The sequence below is a fragment of the Meles meles genome, chromosome 7 (genome assembly GCF_922984935.1).
Source record: "Meles meles chromosome 7, mMelMel3.1 paternal haplotype, whole genome shotgun sequence".
NCBI lineage: Eukaryota > Metazoa > Chordata > Mammalia > Carnivora > Mustelidae > Meles > Meles meles.
The window spans coordinates 117,102,510-117,120,077 of NC_060072.1; the positions used below are offsets into that span (position 1 = coordinate 117,102,510).

The following is a 17,568-nucleotide window of genomic DNA, read 5'->3' on the forward strand; positions in this document are numbered from 1 at the left end:
TTGCTCTGTAAACACAGTACAGAACATATTCGAGGGGGTTTCCGCTGTATCCGTAACTAAATATCTCCTATCGGTAGTCAAAACTTGGACTTTGACTTGCAGTGCGTATTTAATGGAGGGTGAATATTTCCAGCTCAAAAAAGATATTCCTAAAGTGTATATGTGTTTGCATTGCCACAGAAGCATTTATAACCTGGATGCCAATTTGAGTATCAGGCAGATGGCAATGGAAATTATTAGGATTATCTCTGGTGCTAAATACTTCTGATTCTTTGTCCTAATAGGAAAAAAAGGTGTAGAGTAACCTATCTTTCTACCTTTTACTTTTCATGTTTCTCAAGTGCCCTTTTGAATAGATGTGTTTCTTGACTTAGGTCTCATTAGCATTTCTTATAGGGACTGCCTTTGGGGCAGTACCACTTACTAAATTGTTCTGATGCTTTAAGAAAAGGAAAACCATGGTAACCAGATGTAGGGTATGATTATTTGCCTCTGACCTGGCAAAGTGTTGGATTTAACAAAAGAAGCTTAATAGAAATGTTCAAATTGACCCTTCTCATCACTTGGGCTGCTCAGAGCTCAATCAATCTCTCATTATTATCCGAGTTATTCGAGCAAAGGCAGCAGTGATAGTATTTTTCATAATCACTTCTTGAGCCAAATGTAATTTGCAATTTGGAGTATTGTATTATGAAACAATAATGCATTAAAATGAACAGTGCAAGAATTAGGAGTATAGTAGTAAAGAAAGGATCCAGAGAAGTAGTGTATGAAAGGCACTCTCGGAATCATTAGAAGTGGACATGACTGATTTCAATGCCAAATTAAGCATTTATTAAAAAAAAAAACAAACCAGAATCATGTGTTGTTTTTATTATGTTTAGGTGTGTGTGTTTACTGTATATATTTTATATGTATATCATTTATTATAAAGTCAGTGTAGTTAAAGGGAAAACCAAAAAAATATACTTTTCATATAATTTGCATCTGCATGTTTGGTATTATGGAGTTTGTGTAAGTTTGATTACCTGTGTGGGTATATGTTGAAAACAAAAATAAAGTGTATCAAGCCTTGTAAAAATCTTGTATGGCACAGTAATTACTAACTGACCCCATTTTACAAAGGGGATTTATTTGCTACAGAAAGTATGTCATGTAGTCCATGAACTAGCTTATGCCTGAAAAGCTTTAACATCATAATTAAGACATACTTCCACCCATCTTCTCTCATTTTCCTTGAATGGCTCTAAGTACAGATTATAAATATTATTTCAGAGTTATTTATGTATTTATCTTGCGTTTCAAAGGATTACTGTGTCTGCTTATTTTTTTTTCTCTTAAGTCTTTCTATCTAGATCCTGTGGTTGTGTGTGTGTGTGTGTGTGTGTGTGTGTGTGTGTGTGTGTTTGGGTTTGGGTTTGGTGTTGTTTTTAAGATATTTGGGATTTATTATGATGCTTGGAAAATTAATATTGATAATGTACCAGGTTCAATTTCTTTATTGTTGTTTTAATATTTCCTTGTTCCATATCCTTCCAGGACTCCTGAAGTGTTGGGTTACTAGGCATATCAGTGCATCCTTGATTAGATAACACGGCTATGCCAAGGGAAGAGTGCACTTATAAGGACACTTAATGGGCATCCTGAAAAGGGTGTGTTGTCCATTAAGGATTCATATACTACATGTCTAAAGGCTGTTCTAGCTTGGTTAAATAGAAGCTATATTTTCTTTTTTTTAAAAAAAGTTCTTTTTCTTTTCTGGATGTCAAGCAACCCAAATTTAGTTTATTAAATCTAATCACTGATGAAAACTGTACACAATCAAATAATGGTTCTCAAGTTTGTGAATTTCCTTCTAAAGAGAACCCCTGCTAAACTCCGCCAAGTTAAAATGGCATCCCATTTTATAAAAGCACTATCAAGTTGTCATGTACCCTTTCTAAGCCTCCGTTCTCATCATTGTTGATTACCAGGGTTTTGGTTTTTTTTTTTTTTTTTTTTTTTTTGCCTAAATAGAAGCTTTCTGCTTTTCATAATCAGCCTTCTCTTCCCTGATTCATCCAGCATTGCCCCAGTCTACTGCTGAGCAAATCAGGGCACGATCATGCTAGCGAGTTCTTAAAATGTCACTAAAATATGTGAGATCCTGTATGGGAAGGACATGTTAGAAGTGACTTGTTTTTTTTCTTATTTATAAAATGGAGGCTGAGCCACAAAAAAAAAAAAAAAAAAAAAGGTGGGGGGGGTAACCAGAAACTATGAGTGTGTTATTATAAAAGATAAATGTACTCATTGAATTCTTGCTGTTTTACCCTTGGATTGGGTTTGGACAGTTTGACACGCTTCTGCTGTTGCCTGGCAGTATTTGCATATGTCAGTACAGACAATTTTGACTTGTGGAGTATCATTGTATTTAGAAGTATTGGCAGTGGCCTAGCAATGGGTATGTGGGTCGTTTTTATGATCCTTTCCAATGTTGAGGATCAGTTCTTTTTTTTTTTTTTTTTTTTAAGATTTTATTTATTTGACAGAGATCACAAGTAGGCAGAGAGGCAGGCAGAGAGAGGAAGAAGCAGGCTCCCCGCTGAGCAGAGAGCCCGATGCGGGACTCGATCCCAGGACCCTGAGATCATGACCTGAGCCGAAGGCAGAGGCTTAACCCACTGAGCCACCCAGACGCCCCGAGGATCAGTTCTTAAGCTTGCATCCAGATTCCTGGTCTTCACAGACAAGTTCCATTTGGGAACAATGTCCTTTGGACCTCACTGCTGCAGGAAATGCAAGATTTATCTCATTTATTTCCACAAAGATGGTTTAATCGGCTGCTCTGAGCATAAAAGAATAAGAGTGTTAGACTGTCTTTGGTTCTCAAGTTTGTTTTTTTCTTGGTTCCTCAAGTTTTTGAGGCTGGGTGTGGTGAAAAGAGTCTTGGGTCCGTCTTGGGTAAAAAGAGTCTAAAGTCCGGGTTTGCTACTTACTTGCCATATGGCCTGTGAAATCATTATATCCCCTTGAGGTTCCCCCTAAAGAGGAGGATGATGGTAACACCCACCTCACAGGCTGGTTGTGGAAATCAATGAGATAAAGTACATAATAAAAATTCAATAAATTCTACTTAAATGTAATTAAGTAATCAAAAGAGCATCCAACAGGTGTTCAATTATACGTCTCACTTAGGATTTACACAAAGTGAACTTCATAGGTCTGGGAATTTCAATTTCTCTAGGAGTATCCAAGTTTAGACTCACTGAGATCTCTCAAACTACATATGAGGTGACCTGAACTCCATTCCTAGCTTGCAGTGTGACCTTGGCCAGCTCTGCATACTTCTTGAGCCTCAGTTTCTTTGTTTATCAAATATGGACATTGAATGTGGTGACCAATCTTTAGACTTTGATTTTCAGAAATGTGCACATATACCTTCTGTGCATATGGGTAAGAGTGCAGTAGAATATTCTATAAAGATATATAGCTGGATTTTTTTCCCAACTAAAATTTAGAACGGTTTAAAGGCTCTAAGACAAAAATAAGTTCAACAGGGATAGCTGGGTGGCTCAGTTGGTTAAGCATCTGCCTTCGGCTCAGGTCATGATCCCAGGGTCCTGGGTTTGAGTCCCATATCTGGCTCCTTGCTCAGTGGGGAGTCTGCTTCTCCCTGTGCCTGCCACTCCTCCAGCTTGCATTCTCTCTCCCTGACAAATAAATAAAAATCTTAAAAAAAAAATAAGTTCATAATTGTGTTAGAGGCCATAGTGATGAATTGAGAGAACTCAATGCTGACAGCAAGAATGTGGAAAAAGACTGAACCAGAATCAATTGAAAAAATTTTCTAGAGAAACTTGGATCAAAACCATTTAGGAAAAGTATGACACAAAAGGAAAATAGAGAAATAGTGTTAAAAGCTCATGGTTTTGCTTTGATTTGGGTGAACAGAGTGTCCCTGAGGCATTTCAGAGAATTTGATAGAACATCAGAATAACACAGGACAGGGTTTTCAGTTTTGCTGTAGAGTCTTGAATCCAGCTCATTGCTCTGCTGGATCCCTCAGGGATCTTTAGGGCAAAGGGCAGCATTATCACAGCAGGCAGTGGTTGAGGACAGGTAAGTGCAGTGGCTATACTAACTGTGTCTATGAGAAACACCGGGAAGATTCCAGAAAGAGATAATTAGTTCCCAGAGAAAGGAATGATTAAACCATGTGATGGTGCAAATATATAAAGATGAGGGCCAAAATACAGCATGGGGTATTGAGTTAAATGATGATGGTGGCCGCTCCAGGGGAGAAGTTGATGTTGGGGGAGGACGGGGCTTCTAGTTACTGACAATAAATTTGTATTTGAGCAATTTCAGTTCTCTCGACCCCAGGCAAGCATTATAACTTAACCTATACATTCGTTAGGGTAAAAAGTAAGGCAAGTATTATAGTAAACCCTCCTTAGAAATGAAGACCTTGGTAATTGGCAGTGAGAAATACCAACCTTCTAGGTGACATTTCAGTGATTTTCTTTATTGAAGAAAATCTTATTTCAAAAATTATTCCTCAAAGCTTACAAGATAATTGGTGCTGGGTGTTCTGTTCATCTATTTTTAAGTATGGCAGGAGATTTTTAAGACTTCTTCTATATCCCATTTTCAAATACAATACTAGGAAATTCCATTTATTACAAATCCAATTACATTTTTATTTTATTTATAGTAGGATGCTATGTGTTCTATCACTCAGCATAATTTTTTCTGAAGGTCTCTAATTTTAGTAGCAATATAATAGTAAGATATTTCACTGTTATTTACACCACAGAGAGAATTAGGTTAATTTACTAAAAGCTGAAACGATGGTTCAATAGCATGAAACTTACCAGTAAATTTTTAATGACAGTTCTTTCTATAGAAAACCACAGAATTTTGTTGTAGTCCTTTATTATTCTTTTTTTCCCCCCTCTTTCCCCTTTCATCAACAAGTGCATGTTTTGCCCATTATTCTTTACTACAGTAATAAATATGGCAGATCTGGCAGACGGCAGTGATCTCATTTGTAACGCGTCATAGTGAAACCCATTTAGCAGATTACTTGGAGATTACTTTAGCTGAATGAAAACATTGCTGTATTCTTTATGAAGAAAGCCATATGTTTAAGAAATGTTAGAATCAATTCTACTCTGGTAAGACAGGGCTCATCAGGCTGTATCTTATTGTGAAGGAGTCTTCGGTGGCTTGGCATTTTTTCCACGGCGCCTTCTTCAGGTAGCAGTACCTCTGAAATTGTTCTCTATCAACTTCTTCTCAAGCTTTCTATTTTTCTTTTTGTCTCCATGCTGTTTTGTTTTTTTATTTTTGTCTTTCTTGAGAGAGAAAAAGAGAGAGAGAGAGCATGAGCAGGGGAAGGGACAAGGGGAGGGGAGAGAGAATCTCAAGCAGATGCCGTCCATGTTGAGCGCAGAGTCTGTGTCTGGACTACACCCCAGGACCCTGAGATCATGGACCTGAGCTGAAATCAAGAGTCTGCCACTTAGCTGACTGAGTCACCCCACCACCCCCACGTCCGTGTTTTTCAAAGGTCAATTCCTTATGTTAATATATCCTAAGATATGATAGCAAATTCTTCCTGGAGTGATAGGGTCCATGACTGCTTTCTAGTCTAGCGTCACACCCATTGGATGGTGGAGTTTTCTGTTTGAACATGTTGGCGGTGGGGGGAAGGTTAGTCAGAAGGCTGTTCCAAAACTGATCCTTTGCTGGTAATGGGTTTGGACCTACCATTATTAGTACATGATTTTTTTCAGCCTTGCTGTTCTTTAGAACGTGACCCATTTGAAATTCATCCGTGGCTTTTAAAAGATAATAAAATAAATGTAGTTGATATCTTCCAAGTTTAAGCAGCTTGGTATTAAATGATTGTCTTCATAGGCTGATCACTGATTTTTTTTTAAGATTTTATTTATTTGACAGAGAGAGATCACAAGTAGGCAGAGGTAGGCAGAGAGAGGGAGAGGGAAGCAGGCTCCCTGCTGAGCAGAGAGCCCGATGCAGGCCTGGATCCCAGGACCCTGAGATCATGACCTGAGCCAAAGGCAGCGGCTTAACCCACTGAGCCACCCAGGCACCCCTGATCACTGATTTTAGCTGTGAAACTGACTTTGAAAGTACATGTGTAGCTGAAAGTTTTCAGGGACATCCTGCCTCTTTGCAGAAAGAATTAAACAACTGTAAGAGAACACTACAATATATTGTCGATGAGAATGAATGAGGGCATAGCTACGTTCTTGTTCTTTTTACACTCTAGAATAGTTGGTATATTTTTTTCACCTATTATCTTTATTTTATTCTGTCAAAAAATTAGCGCTAAGGGATTCATTTTTACCCCAAGTATAAAGTAATATGCTGTGCTTTTATAGTATGCCTTAAAGAAATCACATAATTTATTAACTAAGGCAGGCATTAAGGGAAATGCCCAAATGCTAACCTAGAAACATTTTATCTGTGCTTTTTTTGCTTTTTAATATATCAATCTTGAATTTACAATTTCAAAAGGGAAGTATACTGTAACAGTTTGATAATAAATTTACATGTAATAAAATAGTATATTTATTCAAGGCCGGCCTAGGACACTAATATTTTTAATATCAAATAAATGAGAAAAAAATTCACTTCTTAAATCTGAATCAGGATTCACTCTTTTTTATTCTTTTTAATCATGTGTATTTAAGATGAAACTTGAAAGTTAATATATTGAGATCTAAAACAGAAACCTTTTCAGCTTTCAGGCTGAGATCATTAAAAAAAAGATCTAACATAGCTGATTAAAACTCTATGTTAGGTTTGGGACCAAAAATATCTGTTTTAAATAACTGTTTTAAAACATGGCAAAGTCAACCACTCTCAGTTTTCCCTCATATTATTAACTCAAAAAATGTTGTACATGATCTTCTTGTAAGATTAAACTGTACCTTTTGGTACAGATAGAGATACAATTGACTCTTAAAATACAGGGATTGGGGTGCCGATCCCATGTGCCCTTGAAAATCCATGGGTAACATTGGACTCCTAATAAATTTAATTACTAGTAACCAACTATTGACCTTGCTGATAACATAAATAATTGACTGACACAGATTTTATATATGTTATATATTATATTCTTAGAATAAAGTAAGCTAGAGAAAAGAGAATATTAAGAAAAACTTGAGGAGAAAATACATTCACAGTACTGTACTATATTTATCAAAAAAAAACCCAAAAAACAAAAAACCACAAACCTGGGTATAAGTGGATCCATGTTGTTTAAGGGTCAACTGTGTATCTTGTGTCATGGTGTAGTGCTTCATAAATACCATACAGGTTTGAATGTATGTAATTTACAATGTGAACCAGCCCAGGCCTTTTTTAAAAGCAAAACAAAACAGGTTTGCAACATTGTATCATTGGAGGGATATTTATGCCCTGGAAAACTAAATGGTTAAAATGATTTACCTTTAGAAAGCCCTCTTCTAAGTAAATATCATGTATAAGATTTGAACTTACACTTTTCTTGAAGTTGGAATTTAATACATTTTCTATTTCCAGATGCCTCAGTGTTGCAGAATTTTCAGGATAGGAATTCATGGGGGTTTTAAATACCATCTACATGCTGATGATGCTCAGATTAATTTGTCCAGCTCTGTCCTCTTTCCTGAACCCCCTGTAGATGCTTAATAAATTTTTGTCAAGTGAATGAACATTATGTTTTAGATGTTGGCTCCTACTGTGATGTATCAGTTTTTTATGTTCGCTTTTTCATTTGTTTATTAATTCATTCTATAAAGTCAGTCATTATGCCTAACTCTTAGGCATTATTGATATATTGACAAAAATAAAGGCAAGAGAAAGTTTTTATTTTGAATGCTTTGTGTTTGTTTTAGAAACATAGTGCATATTTTATCCCTTGTGCGAAGTGGTCAGATTCTGGGCCCAAGTTCTTAGGGAGTTTTTTTCCTCTTTTTTTTTTTTCCCTTTTTGCAGTTGCAGTGATCTTCCAATTTCTAATTACTGTTACAACTTAAGGGTAGATTTGCTTTATAGAAGTTAATTTTGTAGACAAGTTTTGAATGCTGCCTAATAATATACATAACTTTTAAAGGACGAGTGATGGTAGTTATTTTAACTTTTTTCTATTTTAACATTTTAAGAATGTTCTCCCTTCCTTATCTCTAAACCTCTTTGTAAACAGTGTTCCTTTAGTAAATGTGCAAGATATTCCCATGTACACTTCATGTATAAACCAGTATTTGAAATCAGATTTATGTTAATAGAAGAAAGACCTGTGCTACCAACCAAGCCATTAATTAAAATACCTTTTTCTCTTTTCTATCAGTTTTGGAATACTACTTATTTATTTAACTCTTCTTTTCAATGTGATTAATTGTTCAGCATAAGCTAGATCCCTACTTTGTCCTCTGAAAGAAATACTTGACGTATTTTATATACTCATGAATGCTTAGTTGAGTAACTGTCTATAAAAGGGTGTTTTTGAAATATCTGGTGACTAAATCACTAAAAGGAATATTATTTGAGGGTATGTAGTGCATGCATTCCAGGCAACATGGTCTCTTTTAGAGGAAAGCAACAGAGCAGGACCAAGAATTGATAGCAAATCTAGGCTCCTGAGATATCTCAGATGATGCCAGCATGGAGGATTAGTGTTTTCGCAGAGAGCCTCCAGCTCCATGGCCATCTGTGAAAGTTTGTGTGGACCGGTTTTGAATCATGTTTGTTTTTGATCAGATACAGATTTCAAAGGCAAAGATGCCACATTCAGCAATTGCTTTCCATCAGATTTCGGAATAGCATTTGAGGAGAATGCCTTAAAGCTTTCAATTTAATAGGCTCAAAGCTTTGTAGCAGTGTAAATTATCCTTTGTACTTTAAACCTTGCAAACATGACCTTGTTTGTCAGTTTTTAAACTATGATGAATGTTTCCAATAAACTTGACTGTGAAAATAAGAATAGTTGTTTATGGAGAGATTATTAATTAGATGATTGCAGATTACCATTCTTTAGTCATAAGAGCAACCTGTTCTAATGCAGATTTTTGGCCTCTAGCATTTGAAGTATTCAGCCCGAAATTGTTCCGTTCAGTAAGGATGAACTGAAAGTTGTTGTTTATTTTTGTTTCTCCAAAGGAAAAAAGGGGATTGAGGCCATTTTCAAAAGGGTTGCCTCTGGAAAGTTTTCATTAAAAATGAATCCAGTAATCTGATTGAAAATATTCATATTTGGGTGTGCCTGGGTGGCTCAGTGGGTTAAGCCTCTGCCTTGGGCTCAGGTCATGATTCCAGTGTCCTGGGATCCAGTCCCACATTGGGCTCCCTGCTCAGAGGGGCGCCTGCTTCCTCCTCTCCCTCTGCCCCTCCCTCTGCTTGAGTTCCTTCTCCCACTGTCTTTCTCTGTCGAATAAATAAAATCTTTTTAAAAAAATATTCATATTGGGCAAAAACTGGAGAATTGCAGGACTTTTGGCCCTCATTTTGAGGAAGGTCGCATTTCATTGAGTAGATATGTCTTTGTCACAAGAATGAAAACTCATTTTGTATATATTGACAAGTTAGAATTTTTTGTTATCAACAGGTTTGGCAAACATCGAAAAGATGACAAGATTGAGAAAACGGGTAAAATAAAAATACAGGACTCCCTTACGTCAGAAGATGAGAGGATACGAATGAAGCAGGAGCAGGAGAGGTAGACTTCAGTCATTTGATTAAATCTTACCAGATAGAGTTTTTTGTCCTTTCTACTCTTTTTTCTTTCTTTCTTTCTTTCTTTTTTTTAATATGAAGAATCTATGCTCAATGGGTTTTTAGTTTTTCTATGTCAGTCTGAACACTGATGGTTGTGGGATAAATACAATGTAAAGGGAGATTCAAGGAAAAAACCTTGTATTTATTTGAGGCATTAAAGTGAATGTTAATGGTTAAGATCTTTGCCTAGAAGAGAGTAGGGCATATTAGATGAATTAAATAAACATTAAGACTGAATTTATGATCACTCTTAAAATCACAAGGAAATAGTTACAATACCGTTTCATTCATTTATGAATATTAGTATTTTGTGATAATTTTTAAAACTTTCTCTGGCAATAAAACTGAATTTTTATATCTCATTTAAAATATTTTGATTTATAATAAGACTCAAGAAGGCTTTCTTACTATGTTGTTTTCCTCTCAAACCTGACATTTGTTTCCTTTTTTTCTCTTTTTATTTCCCTATCATATTTTATGAAATTATCACTTGAATTTGATTGCATCTCTTCCAGAAAGATTGTTATCTGTTGTTGAGTCATTACGTGGTAAGAACCCAAAGACCAGTGAAATGAATGAAAAGTTACTTTAGGCAGATAATTGAAACCCATTTCTATAAGTGATTAGAGTTTCTCTTGCTGTAATTCCCAGGGGATCAGCAAGCCACCGCCTTGCCTTGAACTTCCATTACTCGAGTTTACAGGCTCACAGCCAACTCCTCTTTGCGGTTTCAGACCCCTACAGCAGGAGACACTATACCTGTTGTACTTTGAATAATCCGGGGAATGAAGGTGCCTTGAGTAAGGCTAAAAGACTAAATATTGTCCATAAATAAGATTAGAGCCCAGCATCTTCATTTCCAGATTCTTGCTAACAATTCTAGAGTCGGGGCACTTTCGAGTTTAATGAAAGAACTGAAAAGAATATTCTACCATGGTTCTCTTTAGAAGAGATTACTGTTTGGGTATTTTTCCACTCATCTTTCTCCCATGTCTGAGGCTTTAGGCTAGGATAGTTACTCTGATTCTCTGTGCGTAGCCTTTCAGAGTACTAAATACATAACTGGGAAAAATAGGGACTTTTAATTTGTAATGCAAGACTGGATTTATTCTTTTGGTTCTTCCCCAGTTTTTATTTATTTATTTTTTAAACCCTTCCATTTTCTTGCTTTCTGGGACCCTTTCTAATCCTCAGCAATTTTGAGACCCTCAAGCTTATTTTTTTTTTTTTTAAAGATTTTATTTTATTTATTTGACAGAGAGAAATCACAAGAGAGGCAGGCAGAGAGAGAGGAAGGGAAGCAGGCTCTCCGCTGAGCAGAGAGCCCGATGCGGGACTCGATCCCAGGACCCTGAGATCATGACCTGAGCTGAAGGCAGCGGCTTAACCCACTGAGCTATGTAGGCTCCCCAATACTCAAGCTTATTAATAAGCTCACTGTTGTCAGGCCTGGACACACAGTATTCCTTAGTCCATATAATATGGCATTTAATTGCTCAGTACTATAAACTTCTATCCTAAGAGAGTATAGGAGAGAGTGTATACCAGCTGAATGTATGTACTCAGATTTATCCACAGGCAAATAATGTGAAAATCTGAGCGGTAGTAACATTATACTTTCCCCCTATGTTGTTGCCAACCATAGGGGATAGCTTCATTAATCCAGTACCATTATTCATATTTGCAATATCCTTTTCTTGCAGTTTAAGGTGATCACTGTGTTTCAATGCAGAATTCTATCAACATTTTCCAAGATACTTCTTATAATGCATAGTCAAGTTTTTGCAGCCAAACAATGATTTTTATATAATGGTTTCACTTGTATTATTAATTTGCCTAAGGCACAGTTCACTTGCAGTTTTGCTTTTAATCTCCATCTCTGTACCTCTAATGATGCAATACTTCTGGGAACTAGGTTGGTCATAATGAATTTACAATGTACAGGAGGCCTAGAATAAAAATCTTTCAGGGTCAAGGAACAAGTGAATGGTCCATTAAAAAAAATCAATTAGCTTCATAATCTAAGAAAACTATTATACTCTGACTTCGTATTTCAGTAATAGTTTTTACAAGTATGTTTGTTATTTGGATAGGCCAAGCCTTTCTTTGTGTGCCCTCCTTTCTGTTCTGTCTTTTGGCATTGGCGATGCTTTGTTTGAGAAATGAAATTGCAACGTCTTTGGGGAGAATTTGGGTGGAGCAGTAGATAAAAATAAATAAAGCACTGCTCATAATCTCATCATAGCTTTTGCTTCGCTGCCCATTAGTAGCAAAACACCTTCTTTCACAGTATTTACCACCAGAGCTGTTTGAGTTCCCAAAGTTATTTTGGCTGATTTCGTATAAAAATAGAAAACTTGCTATTCCCTGGTTATTAATTATGACATGTCCATGTACAAAAATATTTTTTGTCTGTATACATCCCTGAAGCCTGACTGTGACTCAAGATATAAATATGGAACAAGTGAGAGGACAGTGAATAGAACTGAAAATGTGTTCGATAGGGAACGTGAACTAGAGTCTTCTGAGCATGGGTCTGAGATTGAACTTGACTTCATCCTTGCTAACTTCTCCCCATCTCCTTCCACTTGCTGTCATCCCTGGGAGGTAGGGTCTTGACTAAAAGCTGTCCTTCTAGGAGAAATGAATGAACCCTGCCTAGACCTGTCCTCTGACTCTACTGGTCCTGCCCCGCCAACAGTCTGAGCCTGCACACCTAAGCTCTCTTCCTGAGAAGGGGGGAGAAGAGGGATAACACCAAGGGTAAAGTTAGCTGGTCCTGTGATGTGCTATTTGACTTCTAACGCCAGGCTCCAAACCGAGGTACCTTTCAGAGATGCTGTTGGCCACTTTAGGGCTAGGTGGGGAAACAAAGCAGGGTATGGGTATTTGGAGCTGAGGGATGAATTCAGTGTTACTGCTGTTACTGGACTGTCTTTCAGGTGTGCCTGGGGACAAAGCCCCTGTTGGCTCTTTTCCACCACACAGAGGAATTGGGCTCCAACCCCCAAATAGAACATACTTAATTAAATGATCTGTGTCAATTCAGGCCCACTTAGCTACCATTATGTTGACCAAGTAGCCAGATTAACGTTTGGATCTCTGTTGTGTTTTTGCTCTGGTGGTATCTCTGCTTAGGCTCTAAAGGTTGATGTATATAAGCAGTGTGGTGTGGGAGTTTCCCAAACAGTGTTTAGCAGTCAAAAAGAGTTCTGCATGCAAATATGTTTGAGAAACACTTGGTTAGACCAGTTTATGCATATTTCTTTACTCCATTATTCTCAAAAGCCTACCTCGGTTAATGTACCTTGTGAGTCACGAAGGTGTGACTAGAGAGTCATCATTTCCTAACTTATTTATTCACAGAACACCCCCCTTCACTTGTTTTCTGTGAAATACCAACATCTCTCAGAATTCATTGACTGGGGAAATACCGGTGGCAAGCAAAGGCCATTAGCTCCTGAGTCAGCCATATCCAGCTCCCTCATGTGCCTGGCTGTGGAACTCCGGGTTGGTTGTTTCATAGAATCGTGAGCAAGTGTAGAGCCAGTGTTTGCGACCTGCCTCTACATTATGGCTTCTGTTTTGTGTAGTTACGGATCTTATTCCTGAACATTCATTTTCCATTTTCTCTTCCCCATATTTCTCACCTGTTTAAAACATACGCATTTTTAAGGTCTAATTCTAATGTATTCTAATCCTATATCTATAGAAAATTTGAAAGAAAAAAACAAATTTAAAACTGGAAAATAAAAATTTATCTGTCGTAATACCACTATTAACCTACTGGTCTATGCCTTTCTAATTTATTTCCTATAAAATATGTATTTCCACACAGGCATACCTTTAAAAAGTTAAATCTATTTTCATTTTTTAAAAAGATTTATCCACTTATTTTAGAAAGAGAGTGAGCGTGAGCAGGGAAAGGGTGGAGAGAGAGAGAGAGAGAGAATCACAAGCAGGCTCCTTGGCCTGACTTGGGACTCGATCTCATCACACTGAGATCATGACCTGAGCCATAATCAAGAGTTATTGGCATTGGTGCTTAACTGACTGAGCCACCAAGGTGCCCCACATCTATTTTCATTTTTTTTTAAAGATTTTATTTATTTATTTGACAGAGATCACAAGTAGGCAGAGAGGCAGGCAGAGAGAGAGGAGGAAGCAGGCTCCCTGCTGAGCAGAGAGCCCGATGCAGGACTCAATCCCAGGACCCTGGGATCATGACCTGAGCGAAGGCAGAGGCTTTAGCCAGCTGAACCACCCAGGGGCCCCTCTATTTTCATTTTGACTTAATCTGCATTTTTATACATTCTTAAAAAACCATGTTAAATTTCTTTCTGGAACAAGGCCAAGTTTGTATAAACAGATGGATGGATGAGAAGGAAGAATAGAAAGAAGGAAAGAGTTCTGAAAGATGAAATCTTAGCTGCCGTATCTGGCAGATTCCCCAACTGTCAAATATTTACCTCATATGTTATTCATTCTATTAAATGAGATTTAGACATAATGTTAACTGACTTGTGTTTTGTAGTTATTCAGCAAGGGATACCTCTTCTGGTATTTTTATCTGTTAGCTATGTAGTCAGTTGCACTGGGAAGTATTTTCAAGGCGACTGAATGCTCCTAGTGGAGACATGAAAAAGGTAAATGAATGTCTTATGAAATTCTCCCAGTATGTGAAGGACATTTATAAATCTGCTAAGGATATGTATGGCTTGAAATGTTCCATTATTTAAAGTGATAATCTCTCTTACAGGCTTTGTGTCTTCAATACTAGGCTATTGAACTGTTTGTGCCCACAAGTGGTACCTTGGTGCCTCATTTGCAACTCTGTGTGGCATTTGTGTACATGATTCCCACTTACCGGCATTTCTCTTTTTGGTTTTACCAATTGTTTCCAATATCTGCTTTACGTAATTCCTTGAAATTTTGATAAAAACTTTCTTGTGATTTTTTTTAGTTCTTTTTTAGATCTTTTTTTAAAAGTTGATATGTGTTTATTAGTCTTTGCAGAAATTAACATTTTAAAATATCATAATGTAGTAGTAAAGTGTGTTTAAAGTGCATGAATAGGAAGTTTGTGAAATTACAGGGAGAACAACCAAGAAAGCAGTAATAGGTCTGAAAAAAAAAAGAAATTTTCACTCATTTTGGCTTGAAACTTAGTGTTCAGCCTCCCTAAATTCTGACAGTAGAACCCAGATAACCTAGGTGATCTTTGCATTTAGATCACATATTGTCATTTGAACAAAGCTTGACTTTTAAAATTAACCTTTTTGTGGAAAATGTACGTTTTTCTATTCTGTAGCAGATTTTTTCATATTTTCTCTGACCTCTCAACTCCTTCAGAAAAGTCAATTCTAATCACTGAGATTAGTTCCATCAGGCATTTTTTAGAAAACTTTATTGTTGCAGGTAAAAGAAATTTCAAAGAATCTCTTAACTATGTGGAAGTCCAGTACTTTGACCAATATTTGGGCAAAATAAGCCTTGGGGGGTGTGTGTGTGTGTATTTGATGAATTTTGTTGATAGACTAACTGGAGTAGGAAAAGGTAATGTTATATTTGATGAGAGCTGTTTTTGGCATTGCAGCATCTCTTTGAGTTAGAAATAACTGTAGGTGCTTTGATACTCATGAAAGTCAGAACATCATGTGAGTGAATGAGTATGAATGTGAGTGTGTGTGTGTGTTGGTTTGTGAAATATTATTCTAGTGTTCCATTAGTCAGTGTAAAAGAGAAGTTTCTGTTGTTTCACAATACGTTAAGTCCACATCTGATGGTATGGATTCTGTGTTATGTTATTGTACCCTCTCCCAGGGATCCCTTGCTTTTGTTAAGGGGGAGAAAAGATCTAAGCCTGTTAACATATAAAATTGATGTAAAGTAATATAATCAGTGTGAAAATAGGTAGCTGCAGAGCTTTGGGAAGGGACAGATTGACAGGCTGCAGTTAATAATGAACACTCCCCAGAGACGGTCATTTGGGGTCTAGTTCCCAAGAACTTATGTATTTAGCAAAGTGACATTCTATACACACGCTTGGGCACGGGTGCTCACGGGAGGAGGCATTCTTCTAAGCCCTCAGATTCTGTACAGATTGTGGTTGTATCCGTCATTTGTATCTATACAGATACAACTGTACAGATACAGTTGTATCTGTATGAATACTTTGATCTCTTTTTCAACTTTTAGCCATTTTATATTTTAAATATATTTTTTAAGATTTTATTTTTTTATTATTTTTTTTTTAAAGATTTACTTATTTGACAGAGATTACAAGTAGGCAGAGAGGCAGGCAGAGAGAGAGGAGGAAGCAGGCTCCCTGCTGAGCAAAGAATCTGATGCGGGGCTCGATTCCAGAACCCTGAGATCATGACCTGAGACGAAGGCAGAGGCTTTAACCCACTGAGCCATCCAGGTGCCCCACCATTTTATATTTTAAAACCGATATCATCTCACCCGAGCATAAGGGATGATGCTTAACTTTGCCCTACCTAGCGCACGTTTCTTCTATGGAGCTCTGATCTTTAAGACTTGCCTTCTGGGGCGCCTGGGTGGCTCACTGGGTTAATGCCTCTGCCTTCAGTTCAGGTCATGGTCTCAGGGTCCTGGGATCGAGCATCCCAGACTCTCTACTTGGCAGGGAACCTGCTTCTCTCTCTGCCCGCCTCTCTGCCTACTTGTGATCTCTGTCTGTCAAATAAATAAATAAAATCTTAAAAAAAAAAAAAAAAAAAAAGACTTGCCTTCTTCCCTTGAATGGGAAATGTGCCTTCAAAAACAGTTGGTCCTCCTCATGAAAAAGTTTTTCTCAGAACCCATTTAGAATATGGAAGTTTTTTCTTCTCAACGAACTTTATCTCAGTATCACAAAGTGGTTAAAATCTCACTTAAAATTATGACTGTTTTCATAGTAGGAAATGTAGTGTTCTATTGTCCCTCTTTTGGGAATTCGGCACAGACGCCAATTTGGAAGCATGCTTATTGGGGGGTGGCAGGTAGACTTACGTAGCAGGGTGAGCTGAAGGATTGATGAGTTGAGCCACACTACTTCTGAAGTCCGCCATTTGCTGAGGTGTTTCTGGGGGCAAATACAGCATTCATTCAGTTGACACAAACTGCTATTACACTGAACTATTCCTTCCAGTTATCTTGTAGTTTACATTTCGTTCTGCCATGCCTTTAGATTTTATTTGTTGAATGTCTGTAATACTGAATTTTAGAGAGAGGAAATACTGAGGGAAAAAGATCCAGGAACTTTGTTCTCAGAATGAGGCTTCTGGATAACAATGCGATAAGTTGGGTATAAAATGTTTCCCAGAAGAGTTGTTGGCAAGGTCTTAAACATTGTTTTGGCGATATTTAACAACTATCTAATATGTAGCGATCCAAAATTCATTTTAATTTTTTCTGGTAAACTAGTATGAGTATATGTTATCTTCTGTAGACATTTATAGCTTTTTTTTTTTTTTTAATTAACATCTCTACAGGTCGATTTCAGTTTTGTGGAGGGTTCTGAAAAATGCACCATGGGTGTTCCATGTATTGAAGTTTTGTAACTTTGGAGGTGAAGTATTTGGGATATAACTAATTTAAGTATGTCATTGATTTCCATCCTCAGGAGTGGGTCACTCAGTAACAATCCTCATGCTGTACCTTTTCTGGCTATTTAAAGACCATACTTCATAGCCATAAAACAGTTATTTTCATCTTACTCTACTGCAATTAGTGCTAAAAGCCATTTATTATAAAAGCAAAAATCCAAATGAACAGAAATATTACAAGAACAGA

At 37.1% G+C, this 17,568-nt stretch overlaps 1 protein-coding gene across 18 annotated transcripts in view; it reads left to right on the forward strand.

The window, feature by feature from the left end:
* Positions 1-17,568, forward strand: part of PARD3 (par-3 family cell polarity regulator) — a 666,688-nt gene that overhangs the window by 479,454 nt on the left and 169,666 nt on the right. For 15 of the 18 annotated variants that reach the window (XM_046011672.1, XM_046011678.1, XM_046011673.1 and 12 more), the window contains one exon: positions 9,602-9,712. The exons of the other annotated variants lie outside the window; for them this stretch is intronic. In XM_046011672.1, coding sequence (XP_045867628.1) covers positions 9,602-9,712 — 111 coding nt within the window. The remainder of the gene's footprint in view (positions 1-9,601; positions 9,713-17,568) is intronic. 18 annotated transcript variants of the gene reach the window in all.